At 41.1% G+C, this 22,831-nt stretch overlaps 1 protein-coding gene across 1 annotated transcript in view; it reads left to right on the top strand.

Annotated features, from left to right (window-relative positions):
• The first annotated feature begins 768 nt into the window (after positions 1 to 768).
• Mllt3 (MLLT3 super elongation complex subunit) overlaps positions 769 to 22,831 on the top strand; it is a 266,421-nt gene continuing 244,358 nt past the window's right edge. The window contains 2 exon segments of the mRNA XM_027400386.2: positions 769 to 1,049; positions 2,411 to 2,591. Coding sequence (XP_027256187.2) covers positions 1,038 to 1,049; positions 2,411 to 2,591 — 193 coding nt within the window. The 5' untranslated portion in view covers positions 769 to 1,037.

Raw genomic sequence — 22,831 nt, forward strand, 5'->3', positions numbered from 1 at the left:
GCCTTCACCTGGGCATGGTTTTGTGAAGCTTTTCAGCCTGGGATCACCAAGGAGGGAGGCGTTTCTTAGGAAGGAAATGGCATTCTTGTTTCGCGTTCATTTCATTTTTAAATTTTCAGTGGCGGTGGCAGGAGGGCGGGGTGGGCTAGCGCCTGGGAGTAGATGGGGGGAAAAGGGCTGTAAGATTGCCGCGGCTGTTCGGAGTCCCAGAGATTATTTGAAGGCTTTTTTTTTTTTTTTTTGGTCGAGTTTTTTCTCGCTCTCTGTTTAAGTAAGTTTGTTTGGGTGTGCGTTCCTGCGATTTCAGCACAAACCCACACCCACACACACACAAAATCCTTGGTGGAAAGTAAAAGCAAGCCGGCTCCCCCTTCTCAAACGTGCTCACTACCGCCAAAGACTTGATTTAACAACCCCTTCAGCGGCGGCTGGGGGCTCCAGGCAGTGGCCACATTCCAGCAGTTTTAATCCGTTTTTTATTGTAGGGCGAACGGAGTTTGCAGAGGGGCCGGGATGGCTCCCCAGCCGGCCGCTCTCCCAGCGCCAGGCCTCCTCCCTCCATTTCCTCCCCCCCCCTCCCCAGCAGGAACCTGTTACTTTAAGCGAGGCGTTCCAGTGTGGCGCTGCGGGCCGCCGGGGTTTCGGGAGGCGGCCGCTGATTGGCTCTTTCGAGCTCCCCCTGGCTCGGTCGCTCGGCCTCCCCGCGCGCTCCGCCCCGCCCGCGCGCCCTCCCTCCGCCCCGAGAGGCTCCAAGCCCGAGTGTCAGGCGCCACGGCGCATGCTCCGGACTCATCCTCTGGCCCCGGAGCTGCTGCTGCTGCTGCTGCTGCTTTTGCTTTTGGGGCTGAGTTTAATAAGCGAGCGAGCGAGCGAGAGAGCGCGGGGTGGGGTGGGGGCAAAGGCAGAGCATGTCCGCCATCTACCCTCCGCTCCCGGGCGCGCTCTCATTCATAGCAGCCTCTTCATGAATTACAGCTGAAAGGGGCGGGGGAGGGGGGTACCACACAACACCCCGGCAAACCTCCGGGCCCCCAGGCATGGCTAGCTCGGTAAGTACATGCAAAAATAATAATAAAAGCCCCCCTCCCTCTCCTCCTCCGCCCCGCGCCGCCGCAGCCCAGACAGCGCCAGCGCTCCGCGGTTCCAATTAGAGAAAGGTTGGTTTTGCTCGCGGGGAGCTGCCGCCTCTCCCTCCTCCCACCCCCCGGGCGCGCGCGCACACACTCGCACACTCGCCGCCACCCCCCCCCCCCGCGCCTCCCTCCCGCCTCGCCTCTTTGCAATCGCAAGAAGCGCACTCACACTCCCTCTGGCTCACACGCGTGCACACACACACTCACACCCGGTGGAAGGAGGCGAATAATAACTCAGCCATATTTCAGCCGCCGCCGCCGCCGGGAGCTGCGGGCACGGTCCGGGGACGCGGCGAGCAGCCTCTGCGGCCGCACCTCCGCCGAGCGCCGCGGCCGCCACGATGGTGCGTTCTCCCCGGCGCGCGCGTGAGCCCGAGTGTGCGGGCTGACAGCGGCGGGGCTGCTCGCAACTTTGCCCCAGCGGCCGGTGTGCGCGACCGGGGCTCGGCGGCGTTCCGCCAGCAGCCCTGCCTTTCTGCATTTCGTGGCTTTCTGGGGCAGGGGGAGGCAGGAGGGAGTTTGCGACCACTTTGGCTCTTGAAAGTGTGCAGCGGGGGCTCTGTTGGGCTGGCCTCGCGGGTCGTGGGGGGCTGTTTGCTGAGGGGTGCGGGGTGCTTTGAGTTATGGATGCCTCGGCGTGTTTTCGTGCGGACGTGTGTGTGTGTGTGTGTGTGTGTGTGTGTGTGTGTGTGTGTGTGTCGTCTCATTCTTGTGCATGAACCCCGTGCTAAGAAAGAACACGGGAGTTTGTGCCCATCAGCAGAGGCTGCCTGTAGTTTCCATTCCGGCTGGCACTGCGCTCCACACGCACACACACACGTACACAAAGACTTCCTCGGCGTGTGCCTGTCGTCGCGGTACTTTCGGGGAGGGGGCTCGCTAGAACCCCGGGTCCCCCATCCCAGCCACCTCCCCTCCCACGCCGGGAAAGCGCCCCGGCATCCCCTCCTGATTGTCTCCTAATTTGTTACCGACGCGTTTGTTATCTTGCTTGCCGTGGTGGTCGTGTTCTTTCCTTTCCCCGACCCCCTTCGCGACTAGGGGTAACATTCCGTTACAATCCGGGCAGCGGCGCCCGGGGCCCCTGCGGCCGGGCTCGGTGTATCTGGGGGTGTGGGGTGTGCGTGCCCACGCGCGTGAAACGTGGATGCAGAGGGCACTGCCGTTTCCTTTTATGTGCGTTTCAAGGAGGAGGGAAAAAATGTCAGGCGCAGTGTTGAGCAGCGAACGGTCGCCTTCCTGTTGTTCACGGCTGTCTCTCCTCCCCCTGCCCGCAGTGTGCCGTGCAGGTGAAGCTGGAGCTGGGGCACCGCGCCCAGGTGAGGAAGAAACCCACAGTGGAGGGCTTCACCCACGACTGGATGGTGTTCGTGCGCGGCCCGGAGCACAGTAACATTCAGCACTTTGTGGAGAAAGTCGTCTTCCACTTGCACGAAAGCTTCCCTAGGCCAAAAAGAGGTAGGGCTCGAATACAAAAGAGACTTGATAAAAAATGTCTTTGCTGGAGAGGAAACAATTGCGGGGCCCCGGCGCTCCCCGCCCCCCCCGCGCCGTGCTTGCCGGTCTAGCCTGGGACCCCGGGGCGCGGTGCCTTGCTGGCCAGGTCCCTGCTGCCGCCCGCTTGCCCGCGCGCGCGCAAGCGGTCGACTTGGGCTCCGGGAAAGTCAGCGCAGAGAAAGGGCCGTCAGGTGTCGCGTGTTTATTCACCTCAGCCCTCTTGGGTTGCTGTGGGTCCTTTGGGGAAGGTGCAATTAGTGACTGGGTTTGGAGCCTTAGAGAGTGGGACTGGAGGGAGTACACAGTTTGCGCCTTTTCTTCCCCTCCTGGAGAAATTGAGATTTACCTGTGTTTCTAGCCAAGAATGCATTGGAGGTAGTTATTGTTCCGTTTAGAGAAGTCAGTTCTCTAGGCTCTTATGGCCTCTATGTTTGAGCCTCTAGGTGCCAGTTGCTGTAGACTCTCCCTTTGGGAGTTAGCCTCCACCTCACCTCAGTCTGGATTTTACTAGTTGGGGGACTTAGCGCCCCCCTTCCCCTGAGAGGCATTTTACTGCTCCAAAGATATGCACATTCTCCAGTGTCTTCTGGTTGGGACCCACAAGGGGAGAGGGGTTCCTTTAAGGTTGAAAAAATAAGTTTTAGCCAATGATGTTGTTTTGCCTATTTCTTCAGTTCTTTCTACACCTTGATCCTCAGTCATAAAGTCGGGTTTGCATACTCTTGCTGAGGCTCTGTGGTCCTAAACGTCTTCAATAAAAAGAGCAGGACAGTTTGGGGGTGGAGAAAAGGGGTGTCATTTAAAAGGATGTTTGAAGAAGCTTTGAAAAATACTGGTTTCTATTCCCTTCTGCCTCTGCAAAGCTGCTGTCTGGTTGTTTTAGTTGGATTACTGGAGGTAACAGTACAAATACAATAAGGTGCTTTGTTTGTGAGCAGCTTTATTTATCTAAGTCGACACAATGGTTAGTAGTTATCTTCCATTTGATCCGTAATCTTTATTGGCATCTAGAACTCCTGCAGTTTCTTAGAGTAACATCATAATAAATCCATTCTGCTTAGAGTGATGTGGAAATTATTGAACATTCAGGGGCTGGATAAAGAAAGGAGAAAGGATGTGTGCCTGTGAGGTGGCAGAGTTTGTGTTTGTGTTTATTTTTATTTTCAGTGCTTGTATAATGGGAAGTAAGATTTTATTTTTGTGCCTTTTGCAGTTAGGTTTATAGCTCCTTTCCAAAACTTGACCAGTTGAAATTTTGATGGGCTTTGATGAATGGTTAAGGAATACATCCATCTTCTAATAAAGGTAGGGTTATGCATGACCTGTAGGAGGTAACATTTAGCATTTGTTAGCATTTTATATGAACATATAGACAGATACTCTAATTTTGTATTTCTTCAAAGCCATGACAAGAATGTACATTGCCAGGCTGTCTGCAGGTGATTGGGGATGATATTTGTTGGAATCTCTCTTTCTCCCCATGTCTGGAGAGCCACTGCAGAGGAGTTTAAACAAAAGAAAGCACCTTTGGAGTGCCTTGGTACTCTGCTACTGCCACTTGGCTGTTCACTTCAAGGCAAAATATACTTTAAAAAGCAATTTTGTTGTCTTAGGAAAATCAACTCAGTTGTTAGAAAATGTTGCTGTTAAGGTAACTTTGTTTGGGCACCTGGATAATGAACCAGTTGGCATATAAAGACCTTTCTTTTCTCTTTCCCACCATTTCTCTGCTTCTCTGTGTGTAAGTGGTGATGCTGCCCTGTATTTCCTATACTGAATGATTTTCTGTCCACCCTGAGGGAAGCGGGGGTGGTGGGTTGCTGTTCACATGGCATACACCTGCAAGGTGCGTTGAGTCCTTGATAACAGCAATGTCTTTCTTCTCAGTCTCTCTAGTGAGAGGCATTTGTTGATTGGACTTTACAATTTCACTTCAATTATCAACTGTGGAGTTTCTTCTTTATGCATTCTATAAGCCATTGTTTTAAAATGTTTATTTTTGGATTTTTATTTGTGTTGTGTGGTTCCCATGATGTGACAAGTCCTGGGAAAAATGCCAACTTCTATAGCCCAGGAGAGACCTTGTCATACTGTAATTACAATGATTCAAATTGCTAGAGGTTTCACTGTTCGTTGGGAATAGCTAGCTGTAAACTCAAGCAACACCAAGTATGCTGTTCCCTGGGATCTATTTGTTGACTTATCAAATCTCTGAAAATGGTAAGAATAAATGAAGAATAACATTTGTAAGGTTTCTTCTAGTACCTTTTGAGGTGCTGTGTCTTACTATATAGTGGATATAATTGATAGGATAAAGTTTAACTAATTGGAAATCAGAGGAACTGCAAAAATGAATTTAAGATCTGAGTACAGTATGTTAAAAGGAAGACTTATACTCTAAACTATTAGTAGTGACAAGTTAATGCCCTTGCTTTATATACAGTAGCTAATAAGCTGAGGAACCCTGGATCTGAGTGTGAACTGTTCAGCCATGAAGATGGATGAGTCCTTAGCTTTGTAATCCTTAGTTTAGAAAAAGCAAATTGATTTTCAGGTTGATTTCCTTTACTTAACTATAATATTATGAGAACTTGTAGAGGAAGAAATTATAGTATTTTCAACTTGTTGCCAAATGAGAATTATATATACCATTTCAGAATTGAGCTAATTGGATTTGAATTAATGAGGTTTTACTCTGTCACAAAGATGTGTGGGAGACCTTTAATTTGAAACTACTGGCATACAGTCCTAGAAAAAGAGATTTTGATGAAATAGTGCAGCCTAGAATATCCATTAGCTAATGAAGAATAGGCAGGTCAGAGTTGATGCATTTTCAGACTATCTATTTGCAGGAAAAGACCATATCTTATGTATTATTACCAAAGATTTATGCTGGTCTGATATGACTGAAATGAATAGTTATATTCAAAACATTCCATTTAAAATATTAATGTTTTCATTTTCAGTCAGATCTAAGTTCAGTGAACTTCCAATTATAGCCATCCTTACTATTGCAATCTGTTCTGTTGACATTTATGATGTGAAAGCTGTTGCTTATTATTTTATGAAAGCTAATTTGGCCACTGGTATGATTTGATAGCCTTCTATTTGTTGCCTTTAGCCCTTTGAGTGGGCAGATGAAACATAATCAGAATACCCTTACAGCTCTCCTTTGGTTTAGGCATTTGTGATTATATAGCTCGGGTTTGTGCCTCTTAAAATAATTTGGATAACTTTTTATTAAGGTATCTAGTATTTGAAAGTTTATTAGTTGAGGACTTTGTGTATGTCCTGTATATTTTGTCTTTAGAGGCATTTAAAAATGTACAAATTAAAGGAATATGGGTGGGCGAATCTCAGTTGCATATGGTTCTGATGGGAATTACACTGACCAGTGACCAGGGTGAAGCAGCACAAGCCACTTGATAGATGAATTACTGGAGGAATCTCATCTGTGGCTGGTGAAAATGTCAACTGGGCATGGGAAGTTTGGCTAAAATTGATTACCTTTTCAAATGTTTATATCATCGAACCCAGCAGATTTACTAGGAATTTTCAAGTAGGCATGACCTTGAAAGTATACAAACAGATCAAATATTTCTTGTGATTTTTTTTTCTTGGAAAAAAATAAAAAAGGAAGCCACATAGGGGACTTCAAGTGAGTGCACGTAAATGATGATGATCTGTAAAAAGTGGCAAATTTATGTTTAAATGTCAGGACATCTTAAAGAGCTATTAGCTGGTTAGGCAACTTGTTGTCCAGGTGGTCCAATAAGGAATGTGCCTCCTCAAATTGTACATTGTGTATGTGAGTGAAGAGATTCTGGATGCTGGGCATCGGTCGTGCCAATGGCTGCCTTGAGTGGATGCCTCTTATGTTAGTGGTGATGGGATTTTACTTGGAAAAAAACCCCATATGTTTAAAAGATCATGATGATCAGATATTACTCTTTAAGACTGAAGTGGAAAGAATATAAATCTAATATAAGAGATTTCCCTTTAAACAGCAAAGCATATAATCAGGTAAGAGTGGTCTTTAGCTATGGAGGAAGTACTCTTGCTTCATGGTGAAGAGGAATAAGGGCTAGGAAGAACAGACTTGTCCCCAAAGCTGGGTTAGGTGATACCTTGGGTCATCACTTTTTTTGTTGTTATTATTCTTTTTAAAATTTAATTTGTGTTATGAGAATAGTTGTAGAGCTACAACTTGTAAATCCAAGGTTAGATATGCCATTATTCTGAAACGCATGAAATTAATTTCAGGCTGTATTCTCACAAATCAGACTTCAGAGGGCCTTTCTGGCTAAAACTAACCAATCTGTGCCCTGTCATTATATATTGTTTTTAATAATTTTATTTTATGTGCATTGGTGTTTTTAGCCATTTCTCTAGCCGAAGTATATATTGTTTAAAAAATTTTTTTTAAACAACAAAAACTAGTGAGAAGTAGCAGTGCCTTTAATGTTTGGTTTCCTCTGTATGATTAGTGGCTACAGTTTCCAGTCAGTTGTGTTGCTTCATACCACACAGCTCCAGATATACTGTGTTCTTTGGAGAATGAGACAAAGAAACTTAGAGCCATTGTGAAAAGAGCTGTATTGTCACCATCCTGAGAAATAGATCTGAGGAGCAGTGTATAGTCTGCAGAAGACACTCCAGACTAATATAAATCAGGCATTAAGCATACAGTCTGACATGGAAAGAATACCTACCAGGTCCAAAGTGAATTCTCTTTGTAGTCATTACTATTGTTGCCAATAATAATACTCATGTTATAGAAGAAGAAACAATAGTTACCTCACTGTTTCTTTTCACAAAAGGATACTCCAAATTGGAGTTTGACTGAATGTATTTTATAGATGATTTTACACTCTGTTTGATGATATAATACTCTTTGTATTATGCAGAGGTTTGTTAGTAATTATTTTAGATGACCCCTGCAGAACTTCCTCTGTGAACTAAGAATGGTGAGGCACCAATTGCTTCTATAATTTTACCTCAGAGATGGCACACCTGACTCTCTCTCTCTCCTCTTCCTCCTTCCTTCTCTTCCCCTTCCGAAGGACCCTGGTTCAGTTTCCAGCACTACATCGGTGGTTTCCAACTGCTTCTAATTCTAGCTCTGAGGATTCAGTGCCTTTTTATGGCCTCTGCATGTAAACTTGCACAAACGTGGCAGATACTCATGCAGACCTACACATAGACTTGTAAACAGATTTATTTATTTATTTATTTATTTATTTATTTATTTATTTTCTGAGATAGGGTTTCTCTGTGTAGTTTTGGAGTCTGTCTTGGAGCTTACTCTGTAGACCAGGCTGGCCTTGAACTCACAGAGATCTCCCTGCCTCTGCCTCCCGAGTGTTGGGATTAAAGGTGTGTACCACCACCGCCTGGCTTGGCCTGGAACTCTTAATGTACACATGGCTGTCCTTGATCTCAGAGAGCCATCTGCCTCATCGAAGGGATTAAAGGTATACACACACCTAGCCCTATTAATTAATATTAGCTCACTCAACAAGTACATTTTGGAGTGATTCGAAAACTTCTTGGTACTGAGGATAGACAGACGATCATTTCCACTTTCATAGAAAATCGTCTTTACACTGCTCAATGAAACTGTCACAGCATTACATTAACTATGGATTTATTACTTGTTGTTTGAACCTTTAGATTACTCCTTATTATGATTTCATTTTGAATAATGTTGCAGTGGATATCCTTGACATTCATTTTCATGATTTTCTGATTTTTTTATGGGGGGCAATAGAGTCACAAAGCTTATAAATATTTGTTAAAGTTGGGTGTAGTGGCACATGCCTTTAATCCTATCACTTTGGAAGCAGAAGCAGGCAGTTATCTGTGAGTTCAAGGTTAGCTTGGTCTACAAGTGAGTACTAGGTCAATCAAGGTCACATAGTGAAATTCTATCTCAAAACTCAAAACAACAAAAAGTATACAGATTTTAGGGTTTTATACGTGTTCATAAACTTTCTTCCAAACAGTATAAACTTTCTAGTTTATCCTTACTCAGGAGTTAGAGGATAACCCATTTTCCTACATTGTTACTAATACTTGAAATTAACAGTTTAAAAAAGAAAGACAGAAAACCCTGTCAATTTGTGGCTTGAAATAAATACCTCATTTTTATTTGCATTTATTTGATTAGTGTGTCAAATACATTTTAATCCACATGCATTTATTTACTGTTTGCTTTTCGAGATGTGCCTATTTTATGTTCTGTGTAGTTCATAGTTGCTTTTTTCCTTTCTTTGAGACAGGGTCTCAACTGTGTAGCTTTGGCTGGACTGGAACTCAGTGATCCACCTACCTCTGACTCCCAAATGCTGGGATTAAAAATCTTTCACTGTCACGCCTTACTCATGGTTGCTTTCTTACTTCATATACAAATGTAAAGAATTATGCTGGGTGGTGATTGGGTACGCCTTTAATCCCAGCTTCAGGAGACAGAGGCAGGTGGATCTCCATGAGTTCGAGGCCACCCTGGACAACAGAGTGAGTTTCAGGATGGGTTCCAAAGCTATACACAGAAATCCTGTCTCAAAAACCTAAAATTAAAAAAAAGGAAAATATAAAGAGTTTTATAACAAACACTCAAATTCGTACTACCAAAAAGAATATATTTTTTATCTTACTTAGTTTCTTGTTTCAGTTCTGAAGAATTAAGTGTTATAGGTATAGCCATTCTTCTACTATTTTTTTTGAGACAGAGTTTCTCTAGCTTTGGAGCCTATCCTGGCACTCACTCTGTAGACCAGGCTGGTCTCGAACTCTCAGAGATCCGCCTGCCTCTGCCTCCCAAGCGCTGGGATTAAAGGCATGCACCACCAGCTCTTCTACTCTGTTTATCTGCATTTGTGTGCTTACATTTTGTAAATGCTAGTGTAAAGTCAACGTGGTGGGTGTCCCTACTGGCTAAATTTGTTTATTTTTTAAATTGAGATACAATTCACATACCATAAAAGTTACCTCTTTACAGTATACAATTGAGTGTATTTATGATATCCAGATTGTACACTCATTGCCACTATATACAAGAATACTTTTATGAATGAATACTTTTGCATCTTGTTTGTGCCTTCTCTCAGGATGGTGTTTTTAACCTAGCCACCTTTCAGCTATAGGAGTTGATTCATTCTTTTAATGTTCTTTCCCCAGGATCTTGTCATGGGAATACGTTGTGTAGTTGGTTTTACTTTTCCCACATTAAGGAAGACTATGTAGGTCATTTTCTGTCCTCTACAGTGTGCATCTTTGCACCTTACTTTGTGTACATGGACTGAAGTTGGTAAATCAGCCTAGAAGTAGTCATTGATTGCTGACATGTCTATCTTTATTTGTACTAGATGTGTTCAGAAATGTGTTTCATTTTTTCCTCTACATTTTTGTTAGTGTAGGCTATTTATATGTTATTTTTGATGTATTTTGATGTATAATAGAGATGGAATATTTTTGTTTGTGGTTAGTTTTTGTTCATATTGGAAGTATTTTAGGCACTTCTACAGGTTGTTTACTGATCATATTTTTACTTTGTTTGGTTTTTTTGAGGCAAGACTTTGCAGTGTATTTTAGGCTAGCCTGGAACTCATCTCAAACTTGCCTTCATCTTGCCATCATGCCTTGCTTCTAGATTATTTTTTTATGAATTCTTTTCTTTTTTTTAATTTTTCAGAAAACGATTGGGATGTTCATATTTTGTTTTTGTTGCTTTTTATAGGATGCTAATCTATTATTTGTGTTGAACGCCCTTTTTTTTTTCATAGCCTAGTTTATGCCATTTGTGCTGTATACAAGGTACTAATTTTGTCAGATTGATCTATTTAATCTTGGCTTTCCTTGGTTTTAGAATCTTGTTTGTAAATGTGAGAATTTGCTTAACCAGCAGCCTTTATTTGTATTTGCAAGATAAGCAGAAGGCTAGGGAGATGTAGAAAAGGGATGTCCCAGTCTCCAATGAACTTATGCATCTTAGGGCAGGAAAGCTCGATTGAGGTTCTTCATTTTTGAGTACTCTTGTTTTATTTCTTTATTTGCTTATTTATCTAGAGAGCACCACCCATAGCCTAGGCTAGCTTTGAGTCAAGAATGCCTTGAACTTCTAATCCTCCTGCTCTCCCCTCCAAGTGCTAAGTGCTAGGATTCCTTGTATGGGCTAGCATACCCAGTTTATGTGCTGTTGGGATCAAACTTAGGGCTTCTTGACTGCTAGGCAAGCACTTAACCAGCTGAGCTACAGCTGCAGCTCTCCTTTGTACTTTTACTCAGACGCTTAGAAAGGTGCAGCAATCTTGCATGTAGACAGAGTGAGTTATAGTGTACCTGTGCAAAGAGAACTGGTAGTAAACGGTGGTCACTGTTTACCTGTGAAGCATTGAGTAACTGTTCACTCATATCAGCAGGGAAATGTTCAGTAATAACTGCTTCTATAGGCATGGCCTAGGACTTAGTTATGTGGTAATGACTATGTTAGGTAATATTTTAAAGGTAAAAGTACTCTGGCTACTTTAATATAAAATCAAATTCCTTTTATGGATTGATTGAAGATATTCTCCTGGGGTGGGAGGCTGGAAATATGGCTCCATGGTTAAGAGAACTTTCTGCTTTGGTAGAGGACCCAGGTTCAGTTCCCAGCACCCATTGGTGGCGGCGGCAGCGGCTTCTTCTTCTTCTTCTTCTTCTTCTTCTTCTTCTTCTTCTTCTTCTTCTTCTTCTTCTTCTTCTTCTTCTTCTTTTTAACTTTTTGTGTATAACACATTTGTTTGTTTCCTTTTTTTCTCTTTAAAGATTTCATTTATTTTGTATACAATGTTCTTCCTGCATGTCTGCCTACAGGCCGGAAGAGAGCACCAGATCTCATTATAGATGGTTGTGAGCCACCATGTGGTTGCTGGGAATTGAAGCTCAGGACCTCTGAAGAGCAGTCAGTGCTCTTAACCTCTGAGCCATCTCTCCAGCTCCCCTCCCCATTGGCTTCTTACAGCTCCTATAACTCCAGTTACAGGGGCTTGGATATCTTTTGCTTCTGTGGACACTAGGAATGCACATGGTGCACAGACATACATGTAGTTAAAACATTCACACACATAAAATAACTCTTAAAAAAAAACTTCCCTTGTACCAAACTCATTAGGAAAGTTGGCTGGCAGCCTTTTCATGATGACTTGTCCCTTCTGTTCTCTTTGCCAGTCTTGCAGCAGAATGAAGGATATAGAATCTTGCCATAAGAAATACGTTTGTGTTACTACATTATTTAACGTGTAATAAGTTTTCTGCGATTGAGGCCTAAGAAGGCTATTATTGAATTTTTAAAATGAAAATACTAATATTTGGGTTTGATTTATTTAGTAGGTAGCAGAAAAGCCAGTGACCATTGCCATTTTTAATTTAAAAAACTAGTTTAAAACATTTCTTTGAAGTTAGTTTTTTTTTTTTAATTTCTTTCATTGTGTGTGTGTGTGTTTTACCTGCATGTGTGTCTGTGTACTGATGACTGAGGAGGAAGCGGAAGAGGGTATTGGGTCTCCTGGAATTGGAGTTGTGAGCTACCATGTGGGTGCTGAAAAGAGCTCTGCAAGAGCAAGCAGTACTTTTAACCGATATCCCATCTTTCTAGCCCTCCCCCTCTCTGTCTCTCTTTCTCTTTCTCTCTCTCTTCCTCTCCCATTCTCCCCCCCCCCCTTCAGGGTCTCCCTATGTATCCATCTGACTGTGTTATGGTTGAACTCACAAAGATCCTCTTTCCTCTGCTTCTTAAGTGCTGGAAATAAAGGCATTTATTTGTTGTATGTATGTATGTATATATGTTTTGGACATGCAACAGTTGTTTTGCTCCTTCCACCTCGCGGGTCTCAAGCACACAAGGTAAGCTTGGCAGCCAGCACCTTTATTCACTGAGCCATTTTGCTGGCCTTCAAAGTTAGCTTTCTTTTTTAGGGAGCATGAAGCTTGCCTTAACTTCTGATTCTGAGGTCAATTTACGTAGAGTTATACTCATTTTTGACTACAAAGATGATTAGTTGAACTTCATTATGTTTGAAGATTGGCATTCTCAGACCCAAATACTTTTTTTTTAATTTGAAAAATTTTAACTTTGTCAAAGCCGTTTTTATTTTTGTTCTTTTCTTTTCAGTAGAATCTATCAGTTTTGTTATCATCTAAGCCAGGCAAATTGTTTGGTGCATATATGGCAATCTTAAAAAGCAAAGTGTATTTTAACAATTACTTCTAATAATAGTTCAGGGTGGGCTACGAATATGGCCCAGTAGTTAAGAGCATGCAACACTCTTGCAGAGACTCGACCCAGCACCCATGCCTGGTGCTTCATACCTGCCTCTAACTCCAGCTCCAGAGGATTGCACCTCTGCAGGCACCTGCACCCCTGCAAGCACCTTCACTCACTTGAAGGTACCTCCCTCCCCTCAGTTAAAAAGTTCCCATTATTAAAAAAAAAAATGAGTCATGTCTTAGAGAACAGAGAGCTTGTCATGTTTCTAGTCATAGACTTAGTTGTAGGATACCTTTTAATTTTCGCAGCAAAGTTTTGGGTCCACTTCCGTCTCCCTCAAAGGGTTTTGGGAGGGAAGGCCTATTTGAGTAGTTGTGGTGTCTGTTCATTTTGATGGACATCTAATATACTTAAAATAGTAAAAGACAAGGCTGCCCCTCGCATATCATCCATACTCTCCACTGTTTGTATGCATAGCCGAATAGTGAAAGCTTTCTTAGTGTGGAAGTAACATTCTATTTAACAAACCTTTTTTTTTTTTTTCTCTTTTGTTTCCTCTTCTAATTCCTGAACTACTGGTTGCTACTTTGAAGCAAGTCAGTAATAAAGAGTTTGGGCTGCTGGCGTTTGCTTGCTTTTAGGGATGTGTTATTTGGTGTACACATGGCATGGAACTGTCGCATCATGCTTCCTTGTATGACTTTTATGTGTTCTAGGTGAGTTGCTTGTAGGAAGCTGTGCCTCAAATGCAGCATGGAGCAGCAGGTGTCACATGTCACATGCTCATCTGTACTGCACTTTCCTATCCCTGTCTGTGTATCTGTCCAATTTCTCTTAGATTGTATCAGAGTTTGGCATGGGGACAATACTGGGTTTCTGTGTCACTAGATCCTACTGACATGCCTTTATGATATACTTTCTAGAGACTGGAAGTTTGGGGCATTATTGTAAAAAAGGTAGATAATACAAGTAAGAAAAGGTTTTAGAGTCTTGGCCTTGGCTTGCACCTGGCTAAACTGAGAATTGCTTCTCATTTCTGAAACTCATTTCTTCTGTAGCTCAAGAACTGATTGTATAAAAACAAAGCAAAACAAAAAGAACCCCAAAAAACTATCACTTGAATTTAGTGAGAAACATTGTATATGTTGAATCACTTTTTCTAGAATGGGTCTAGCTTTGTTAATAGGCAAAAATAAAATTGTCTCCTTGAGACAGTTTCATACTTTATATATCTGGCTGACCTAGAAATCACTGTGTAGAACAGGTTGACCTCAAACTCACAGATATCTGCCTGCTTTTACTGGGGTTAAAAACATGCACCACCACACCCAGATCCCCTTTTCTTTTTTTTTTTTTTTTAAGATTTTATTTATTTATTATGTATACAACATTTTGCTTCCATGTCTACAGCACACCAGAAGAGGGCACCAGATCTCATTACGGATGGTTGTGAGCCACCATGTGGTTGCTGGGAATTGAACTCAGGACCTCTGGAAGAGCAGTTGGTGCTCTTAACCTCTGAGCCATCTCTCCAGCCCCAGATCCCCTTTTCTTAATAATTTTCATTAGTAAAACATTTTTTTGTGTATCTGTGTGTGATATGTTTGTATGTAAGAGTGGGAATGCATGTGTCATGGCATGTGTGTATAGGTCAGAGGACAACTTTTGAAAGTTTATTCTGTCCTTTCACCATGTGGATCCTGGGGATTGAACTCAGGTTGTCAGGCTTGTGTGGCAAGCCATCTTGTCATTTTGTTTTTTAACCCTGATGTTCCCCCATCTTAAAAAATAAGGTATATATTTGTGTGTCAGTGTGTGAGTCTGTGTGCACTGGAGTGCAGTACCCTCAAAGGCCAGAAGAGGGTATCAGAGTCCCTAGAACTAGAGTTAAAGAGGTTGGGAACTACTAGATGTAGGAACCAAACTTGGGTGCCCTGTAAGATCATTAAGTGCTCTTAACAACGGAGCCATTTTTTTTTTTTCTAGCTCCATCTTCATCAATTTTTGGTGAGTTTTAAAAAGCTAGACAGATTTGAAAGACTTGGGCCAGCCCTGTCAATTTTTTTACTTAGTTCATGAAACACAAGCCGACTTTGACTCTAGAAATGAGCTTGGTGACTGGGAAGCAGTGTCTAAAGGGATAAGGCCCTGTTTGGCCTCAGTATGTCTGAACAATAAGCTAGACTTTTCAAGCTCAGAAATACTGTTTTATAATTTTTTGTAAGGAACAAATCTATGTTTGTAATTGGTCTAATGTTTTTATAACAACAACATAGTAACCTCCATTTGTTAAATACCCATTCCTTATCTTGCCAGGCAATATACTTGTGCTATTGTATTTAATTTTTCCTTTTTCCTAAGGAAAATTAATTGGAAAAGGTACATGTCCCCCTTTTCTTTTTTGGAGGCTCCAGATCTGACCCAGTGACTCTAGTGTCTAGCCACTAATTGTCCTACACTGAGATACAAACCCAGTTGGAGAATGTTTTCTTTGTAAATTGATATATGGGTGTTAGTATTTTATAATCTTATGATAGGTTTTGGTTGTATTCCTGATTGGATTGATGCCGTTTGCATCAACCACCAGCAACTTCTTACAGGTTGAAACATTTTAGTGTCTAAAAAAACCCTGTCTTTATTTGGAACTTTTTAGTTTTTTGGAGAAAGGGTTTCTCTGTGAAACAGTCCTGGCTGTCCTGGAACTTGCTTTGTAGACCAGGCTGGCCTTGCACTCACTAAGATCCACCTGCCTCTGCCTCCTGAGTGCTGGGTTTAAAGGCATGTGCCACCACCCAGCTATTTGGAACTTCTTAAAATGCAAGTCTTGATTGTGTCAGTGGATCATTGTATTTTTCATGTCTTCATTTTGATTTCCCTCCTCCCCCCATGTGATCTGAGAGTGTGTCAGTTGATTTGCTTTTCTGAGCTGTAATTTACCACCTATCTGCTTGTTTTCACTACTGGAGTAATAATTGACATACTGAACCTGTATTGTATGCAAGCAGGATGGAAGAAAGGATAACCTAGTATTTGGTCATTCCACATACTTGGAAAATTGTCAGTTTAACAATTTGGATAGCATTATAAAATGCTCTTAATTGAATCTTAAGTGAAGTTGGTTTGAAAGGCAGGTGTTCCTCATTTCTTGGCTGTAAAATGCTAAATACCTTTAGGTCAAAGGGAAAAAAATGAATATAGTTATCATTCCAACTTGTTAAGGGAAACTGTCAAATGATTGTCTAGAGCCCAAGATTTAATTTATGTAAGCTGTACAAATTCAGAAGCTGTCTGTAGAGCAGCACACAGTCAGAAGTTTCTCGTGTTGGAAAGGGTTAAATGCTACTTGACACTGCTTTCTTCAGCAGGGGCTGGCTCTTGAAGTTCATTCTCATCACTGATTTTAGCACTTGATTTAGTTTTTCTTTGTATCAGAATGACCACAATTGTTCATTTTTACACACATTTTGATAGACTTGTGATAGGTATAATTACATCAGTGAAAAGAATGGAAGGAAATGCTTCAGCAAAATGTGTGTATCTGTGTGTATGTATAAAATTAACATAATATGATAGTGTGTGTGTGTGTGTGTGTGTGTGTGTGTGTGTGTGTGTGCGTGTGTGTGTGCGCGTGCATGCGCGCGCTTGTGCGCGCACACACACAGAGTCTCCCTACATAGCTCTTGGCTGTCTTGGAACTAACTATGTAGACCAGGCAGACCTTGAACTCACAGTGATCTGCCTGCCTCTGTCTCCAGAGTGCTGGGATTAAAGGTGCATTCCACTCCTGGCTTTTTTTGTTTGTTTTTGAGACAGTGTCTTTCACTATCTTAGAACTTTACAGATAGTCTAGGGTAGGCTGTTTGGTCACTCTTCCAGGAAGCCCTAAGTATCCTCATGTGCCAATCTCTGGAGTACATGCATCACACCTTCGAAAAAAAAATCTTTTTTCAGTGTGGTCTCTGGTGATTGAACGTCTAAAGCAGGCACTTTACCCACTGAGTTAGCTCCCAGCCTTTGTTTTCTGAGACTGGGTCTCACTTACAGCTCTGGTTGGCCTAGGACTTAGTATGTTTCCCAGGCTGGCATTGAACTTGTAATGATTCTCCTGCCTCTCTCCCAAATGGCAGGATTACATGTGTGGACCACCATGACTAGCTTCAAGCTTTAAAAAATTAATTAATATGAATCAGGGCCTATCTCTCAAGCTTTCTTGGTTGTACACACTTGCCTATATGAGAGTAAAACTAGAAATTTAAATGGATTCATAGACAGTTTTGTAGTAAGCTGTTGTTTCTCCAAAAGTAGTGATGTCATTTGGGATATAAGCAGAACTGTGTTTTTTCCCCCCAAGAAACATTTTCATATCTCAGTATATACTAATTTTGTCACCTTGTCTTATTAAATCCTTTCCTTTAATATCACTATAAATATGAGCATAGATATGACCTAAGGGATGTTTAAGCTTTAAAGAGACACATGTAGAACATGTCTTAAATTTTTCTTAATTTATAATGTGTTATAGTTGTAAATTATATTATTATATTCGTTGTACTTATATCATTAAGGCATTTTTTTGTAACAGATACAGTCATATTTCATACTTACATTTAGTACCATTGCCTTTTGTTGTCTAGAGGGGGGAGGACATCAAGACTGCTTTAAATAACATGATTTGTGCCTGCTGAAGTTACTTATATGTACTGGCTTAGAGTTGCCTGTACTCTACAGATTTCCAAGTATATACCTTGAACTGTTCATTTCCTGATTGCTTACAATTCCTGATAAGATGTAAATGCTCTGCAAAGAGTTATTTTGCTGTCTGTACTTGATTGTTGCTTGTTTTGGAGCTGAGGAAGATACCCAGGGCCTTCTGTACTGTTCTGTGAGCTAAGTCCCTAACTCCTAATCTGTATGTCATAAGTACAAAGTTTTCCCCTTTCCTTCCACCCATGCTTGATTGGGTCTTCAGATGTGGAACCTGAAGATAATGAGGGGTAACTACATTTTGGAAGTATATGCTTCAAATGTTTGACTTTTTTTTTTTTAAACCTGTAAGATTTTGACGACTTTGTTATCTTCTTAATGTGTAGTGTTAGAAACATTTCCAAAGCCGGTATCTGACTTTGAAAACTGACTAACAACTTCATGATACTCATGAAGTTGCTCAGATTTATAGTGACAGTGTTAATAATCAATAAAGTCTATACTTGGAAGGAGAGGCCTACTCCCAGGTCGTTGATCTTTGTATGTGGTTTAAAGTTGATCATGAGATGATAAATAAAAGGTATCAAAATCAATCAGAACAATGCAGACACTTGGGACAGGGAAAACAGCTCTTTTGGGGTAGAGAGTGGGTATATGTTGCATAAAAACAGTTACAGGAGGGTGGGAGAATTAACTCATCACTTAGAGCCTATACTACTCCTGCAGAGGACCCGTGTGTTTGGTTCTCAGCCTTCATATTGGATGCTGTATAACTACATGTAACTCCAGCTCCAGGGGATCTCATGTCTCCTGCCTCCACTCTCACATGCACAGTTAGAAATAAAACAAGTATTCAAAAAGCCAGTGATATAATATGTTTTAAAACATAATTTTTAGATTTACTTTATGTGTATAAGTGTTTTGCATGTATGCATATATGTCTGCACACCTTGTGTATGTGCCTGGTGCACAAGGAGGCCATCAGAGGGTGTCATATGCCCTGGAACTGGAGTGATAGACATTGTGAGCTGCCTTTCAGATGCTGGAAACTAAACCTGGGTCCTTTGCAAGAGCAAAAAATACTCCCCTGCTGAGGCATCTCTCCAATCTCACTAATGTAGTTTTAGTTGGATTTCACATGTAAACTGTGAAAATAAGTTTTGAAAAACGAAAATAAAACTACATGTTTAATTTATAATATAGATGATTTCTGTGACTGTATTAAAAAAAAACAAAAGAAAATTTTCCAAAATGAGAGAGTTAATTTCAGTTTTCTTCAAAGGTGTCTTTATTGTATAGTTTGTATTTAGTATTGTGATTTCTTAGGAAACATCTTTTCCTTTTTTATCATAAGCTTATTACAAATGTACTTCAGACTAATGCATAACTAAGTTGTAGGCCAAGTACAAGCAACTATTTTTCTCTTTAGTATTAGGTGCTTTTTACAAAATAATGGTTAGGTTAACTCCACCTTAGAATTCTTGCTGCATGTAAAAACTGATGTTTGTGACCTGAGTGTTTCCTAATGAGCCACTTGGGTGAAGTTGATATTTCAAGTTCTGTATGCTAAAGTTTGGAATGACATTATTTGCCTTGAACTTAGTTTAGTTCTGCTGATTAATTTTCTACTTAACTGTTTCTTTTGAGAGAATTCTAAATGGGCTTTGTAGTGGTGTGGATTCCTTTCCTTAGGACTAAGGTATGTGTGTGAACAAGGACAGCAGCACCAATTCCGTGACTCTGTCTGGCAGCATTTATGTGCTCCTGTCTCTAATCATTAACTTACATAGCCAGAAATAACAGGCAATAAAGTAATTGTTTTTAAATAAAGTCACTGTTTTAAGATTTATTCCAGTGGGCTAAGTTGAGGACTTGAGAGTTGGAATACTCTAGAGGACCAACTTGAATATTGAGATTCCAGACTCTGTTAAATGAGTATACTTATGCGTCTTGTTACTGGATGGGCAAGGCCATGGTTGTTCCAGATAGTGGATAATAGCTTTTATTTGCAGCTTATGTAGTGGAGCATATTTTGCAGCAAAGAGGAACCAAAGGACAAGGTGTTCTCTACTTGTGGGCTTGTAAAGGGCTCAGAGTTTTCTTTATGTTATTGTAGAAAGACATTATTTTTGCTGTGGCATGCTTAAAACTAAAGGGCAAATGATCCAAAAGAATAATCTTGAAATTCAATAGCAAGAAAACTACTTGACATTGTGGGCCGGAGGCCAGCAAACGTGGGGCTTTCATTGAATGCGTGGGAAATGGGGCAGGCCTGGCATTTAAAGAGACAGGGCACAGTCCCCCAGAAAAGAAAAGCCCTCATGTATGATTTGCTTACATGGAGAAAAAAATAGACTTAAAAGTTTTCTCTAAAGGAGCTTTATTGGATCAACCATTTAAGGCACTGAAAGACACTGAGTGAATTTTTCCTGACTCCACCCCCACACCCCTCTGTCTTCTCTTGTCTGAAATTAGTGTGGAATAAAATGGTTTATAACAGGAGAGAAGCAGCTTTTCAAATAAAAGTACTTTGTAGACTGTTGAAACGGAGTATCATGTAATTCTCTCTGAAACTGAGCACTTACAACTTTGTTTATGTAGCCTTTTAAATGGTGGGGGTAGAGTGAGGAATGGGGGTGCTCGAGGGACCTGGGCTTTAGACTTTTCTGTTTTTTCTATGTCTGAAATTTCCTCCCCCATCCACTCATGAATCCCCCTTTCCCCCCTCCACCACCTCCCACAATCCCTCAATAAAATAGTATTTGAAAGACTTGAGTGACCAGTCCTGTGTGCTAGCTTCTTGCTTGGGGCAGTAATGTACTGTTTTCAATGGGTGGTCTTCAGTCTCCATGGGAGATTTTACAGGCAGTGGGCTCTGAGATCCACTAAGTGTATTATATTGAACATGGCCAGTTAAATTCCTAAGCTATAGAAAATACAGAGATAGCTTTACATTGCTGAATTCTCATCAGTAATTAGTAGAAGTACTAATTTGTTTAATTGTGTTGGAAGAATTTATGGATTAAGACTACAAAAGTGGAACATATTAACCCAGTATTAGGGATTTAGCTTTTAAAACAACTCATAATGTGTGAATGGAGGACTATCCACTAATATATGTATTTTAATTCATAGTTTTTAAACAATTCCTAATCCTGTAGAAAACCCATTGAAGCCAGATTTCTCCCACAGCAGTGTACGAAGATGTGGTCTTTTCACAGTACAAAGTGTATCTGATATGGTTCCAGTCAGAGCCTCTTATTTTCGGCATGTAACAGGAATATACAATAGCCTAAAATTTAGCTAGTGTTCTGGCATAAACCGTTGGTAAACAGGAATAGAATTATTATAAATTAATACTGGATTAAAATTGGCCTTTTTGAAACAAGATGATCCTTAGGCACACGGACACAAATGAAGTAACTTAGTATAAATATTGAAGTCCTGTCTATTTCTACATAACTGAATTATTTAGACTCTCTTTACTGTGTGAACCTGTGATTCCTAGCCGTATTGGAACATAGCTTTGTTAGCTCACTGGTTTCTTACTCAGATGCTTCAAAGACTCAACTTACAAAGAGCATTGGATTTCAATCTAAATAAATAGTTTTTCTTCCCAGCTAGCTGAAATACTTGTTTTTCAGGGACTAGGTAGAAAAGACTTGAGGGATCAGTATCTCAGATGTGTTGGTGAGACTGGGTGTCAACGGTCTGTAAGAAGATGGCTTTTGCGTTTATTTTAGATGGTGTAAGTACTTTTAGATGGAAAATCCTAGGTCTTGAGGAATCAAGTTTGTTTTTCATAAGAATCATTGCCCAGTGTCTTAGGTCATATAGAAATGACACAAATTCTGTAGTTTTCTCCACTGATAGAGTCAGAGATCTGTGGCTAAACATTTTACAGTGGCTAAATGTTTACCTTTTCCTTTTTAGCTTATTTCTGCCCTTGAATAGCTAAACTTTTCCCAGTAGTTTTTGCAAGTGGTTTTAAAGAAGCAATAGCCATCTGAAGTTTATCTCCTGCAGCCAGCATTTAGGAGTTATAAAGGTTGTCTACACACACAGAAAGACACAGCTCTTGTGGATGCACAGGAGGGTAAATGTTGAAGGTTAGTAAAAATTAGCTTGTCAAGAAAGTTTACTGACGGAGGGATATTTTATTTTCACCATCCCTTTTCTCGGCTGAAAAGGAAATATCTATGATCTGGTTACCAGGCCAGTGCTGCCTTGGATGGCTTCCTTGGGCTTTGGCTGTGGACGGAAAAGAATGGTTAGGCAGCTGCTGTAGGTTTTGCATGGCCTCACAAAAGAAATTTTTTAACCCCTGTTAGTTTCTGATGCAGCCATCCTAATCTGAAGATAAACTGGCTGTGTTGGATATGCTCTCTGTGCTTAGGATGTGAACCTCTGTCTCACTGGTATGTAGTATAGCAGAAAATGAGAATTTTTTTTAAGCATTAATAGAGTTTCATGTCTTGGAGTATGACATGTATGTCTATTACTTTTTCTGCTTCTATTCAGGCAGGTCTAAGAACTTCAACTCATATTTTTCAGGTTTGACATTGCTTTTGGATGTGGAGACTGCTTAGGAATTGTGAAAGCTGAGTTATAATCTTTGATAATTGGGCATTCTGCTTTTAGGTGTGAAGTGTAGAGAGAGGGGGAATATCAAGTCATCGACTTTAAATTAATTTGGGATTAAGTGTGGAGTTAGAGCAATACCATGTACGACCAATGTCAATGTCATAATGTTCAAAACTCCTGCAGCACTGGACTTCTCTGTATCATGGTTGCATGGTTGCTGTAGGTTTGCAGGGCAGGGAAGTCCTTCACTGCTAAGGCTGAAGAGGGCAAGAGTTGGAAACCACTGCTGTGTGATTAAACCCGTGTGTTTGCCCTGAGGCTCCAGCCATTCCATCTGAATTCATAGTCTGAAATTTTAGATTCATTCTCTATTTGAAAATAATACTTCTTAAACATTTTAAGACTGCCTTTGCCCACTAGCGTGAACAGTATTGAGACAGATTATGAGAGTTAAGGTTTTAAGGCAATCAGACCGAAGATGTAGTTCGGTACTTTAAAGAGAAAGTTCACAGCCATTTAACATAAAATTTTACTGGGCTTTTCATTAATCTGAAATAACTGGTCTATAAGTACTTTATCAGTGCGAACTGCACAGCGTGTGACTCGAGGGCAGAAGAGCACAAAGCCTTCCTGCAAATTAAGGGCACAATGCGGACTGACGGACTTT

Source organism: Cricetulus griseus, chromosome 2, assembly GCF_003668045.3.
Source record: "Cricetulus griseus strain 17A/GY chromosome 2, alternate assembly CriGri-PICRH-1.0, whole genome shotgun sequence".
In the NCBI taxonomy this organism is placed as follows: domain Eukaryota; kingdom Metazoa; phylum Chordata; class Mammalia; order Rodentia; family Cricetidae; genus Cricetulus; species Cricetulus griseus.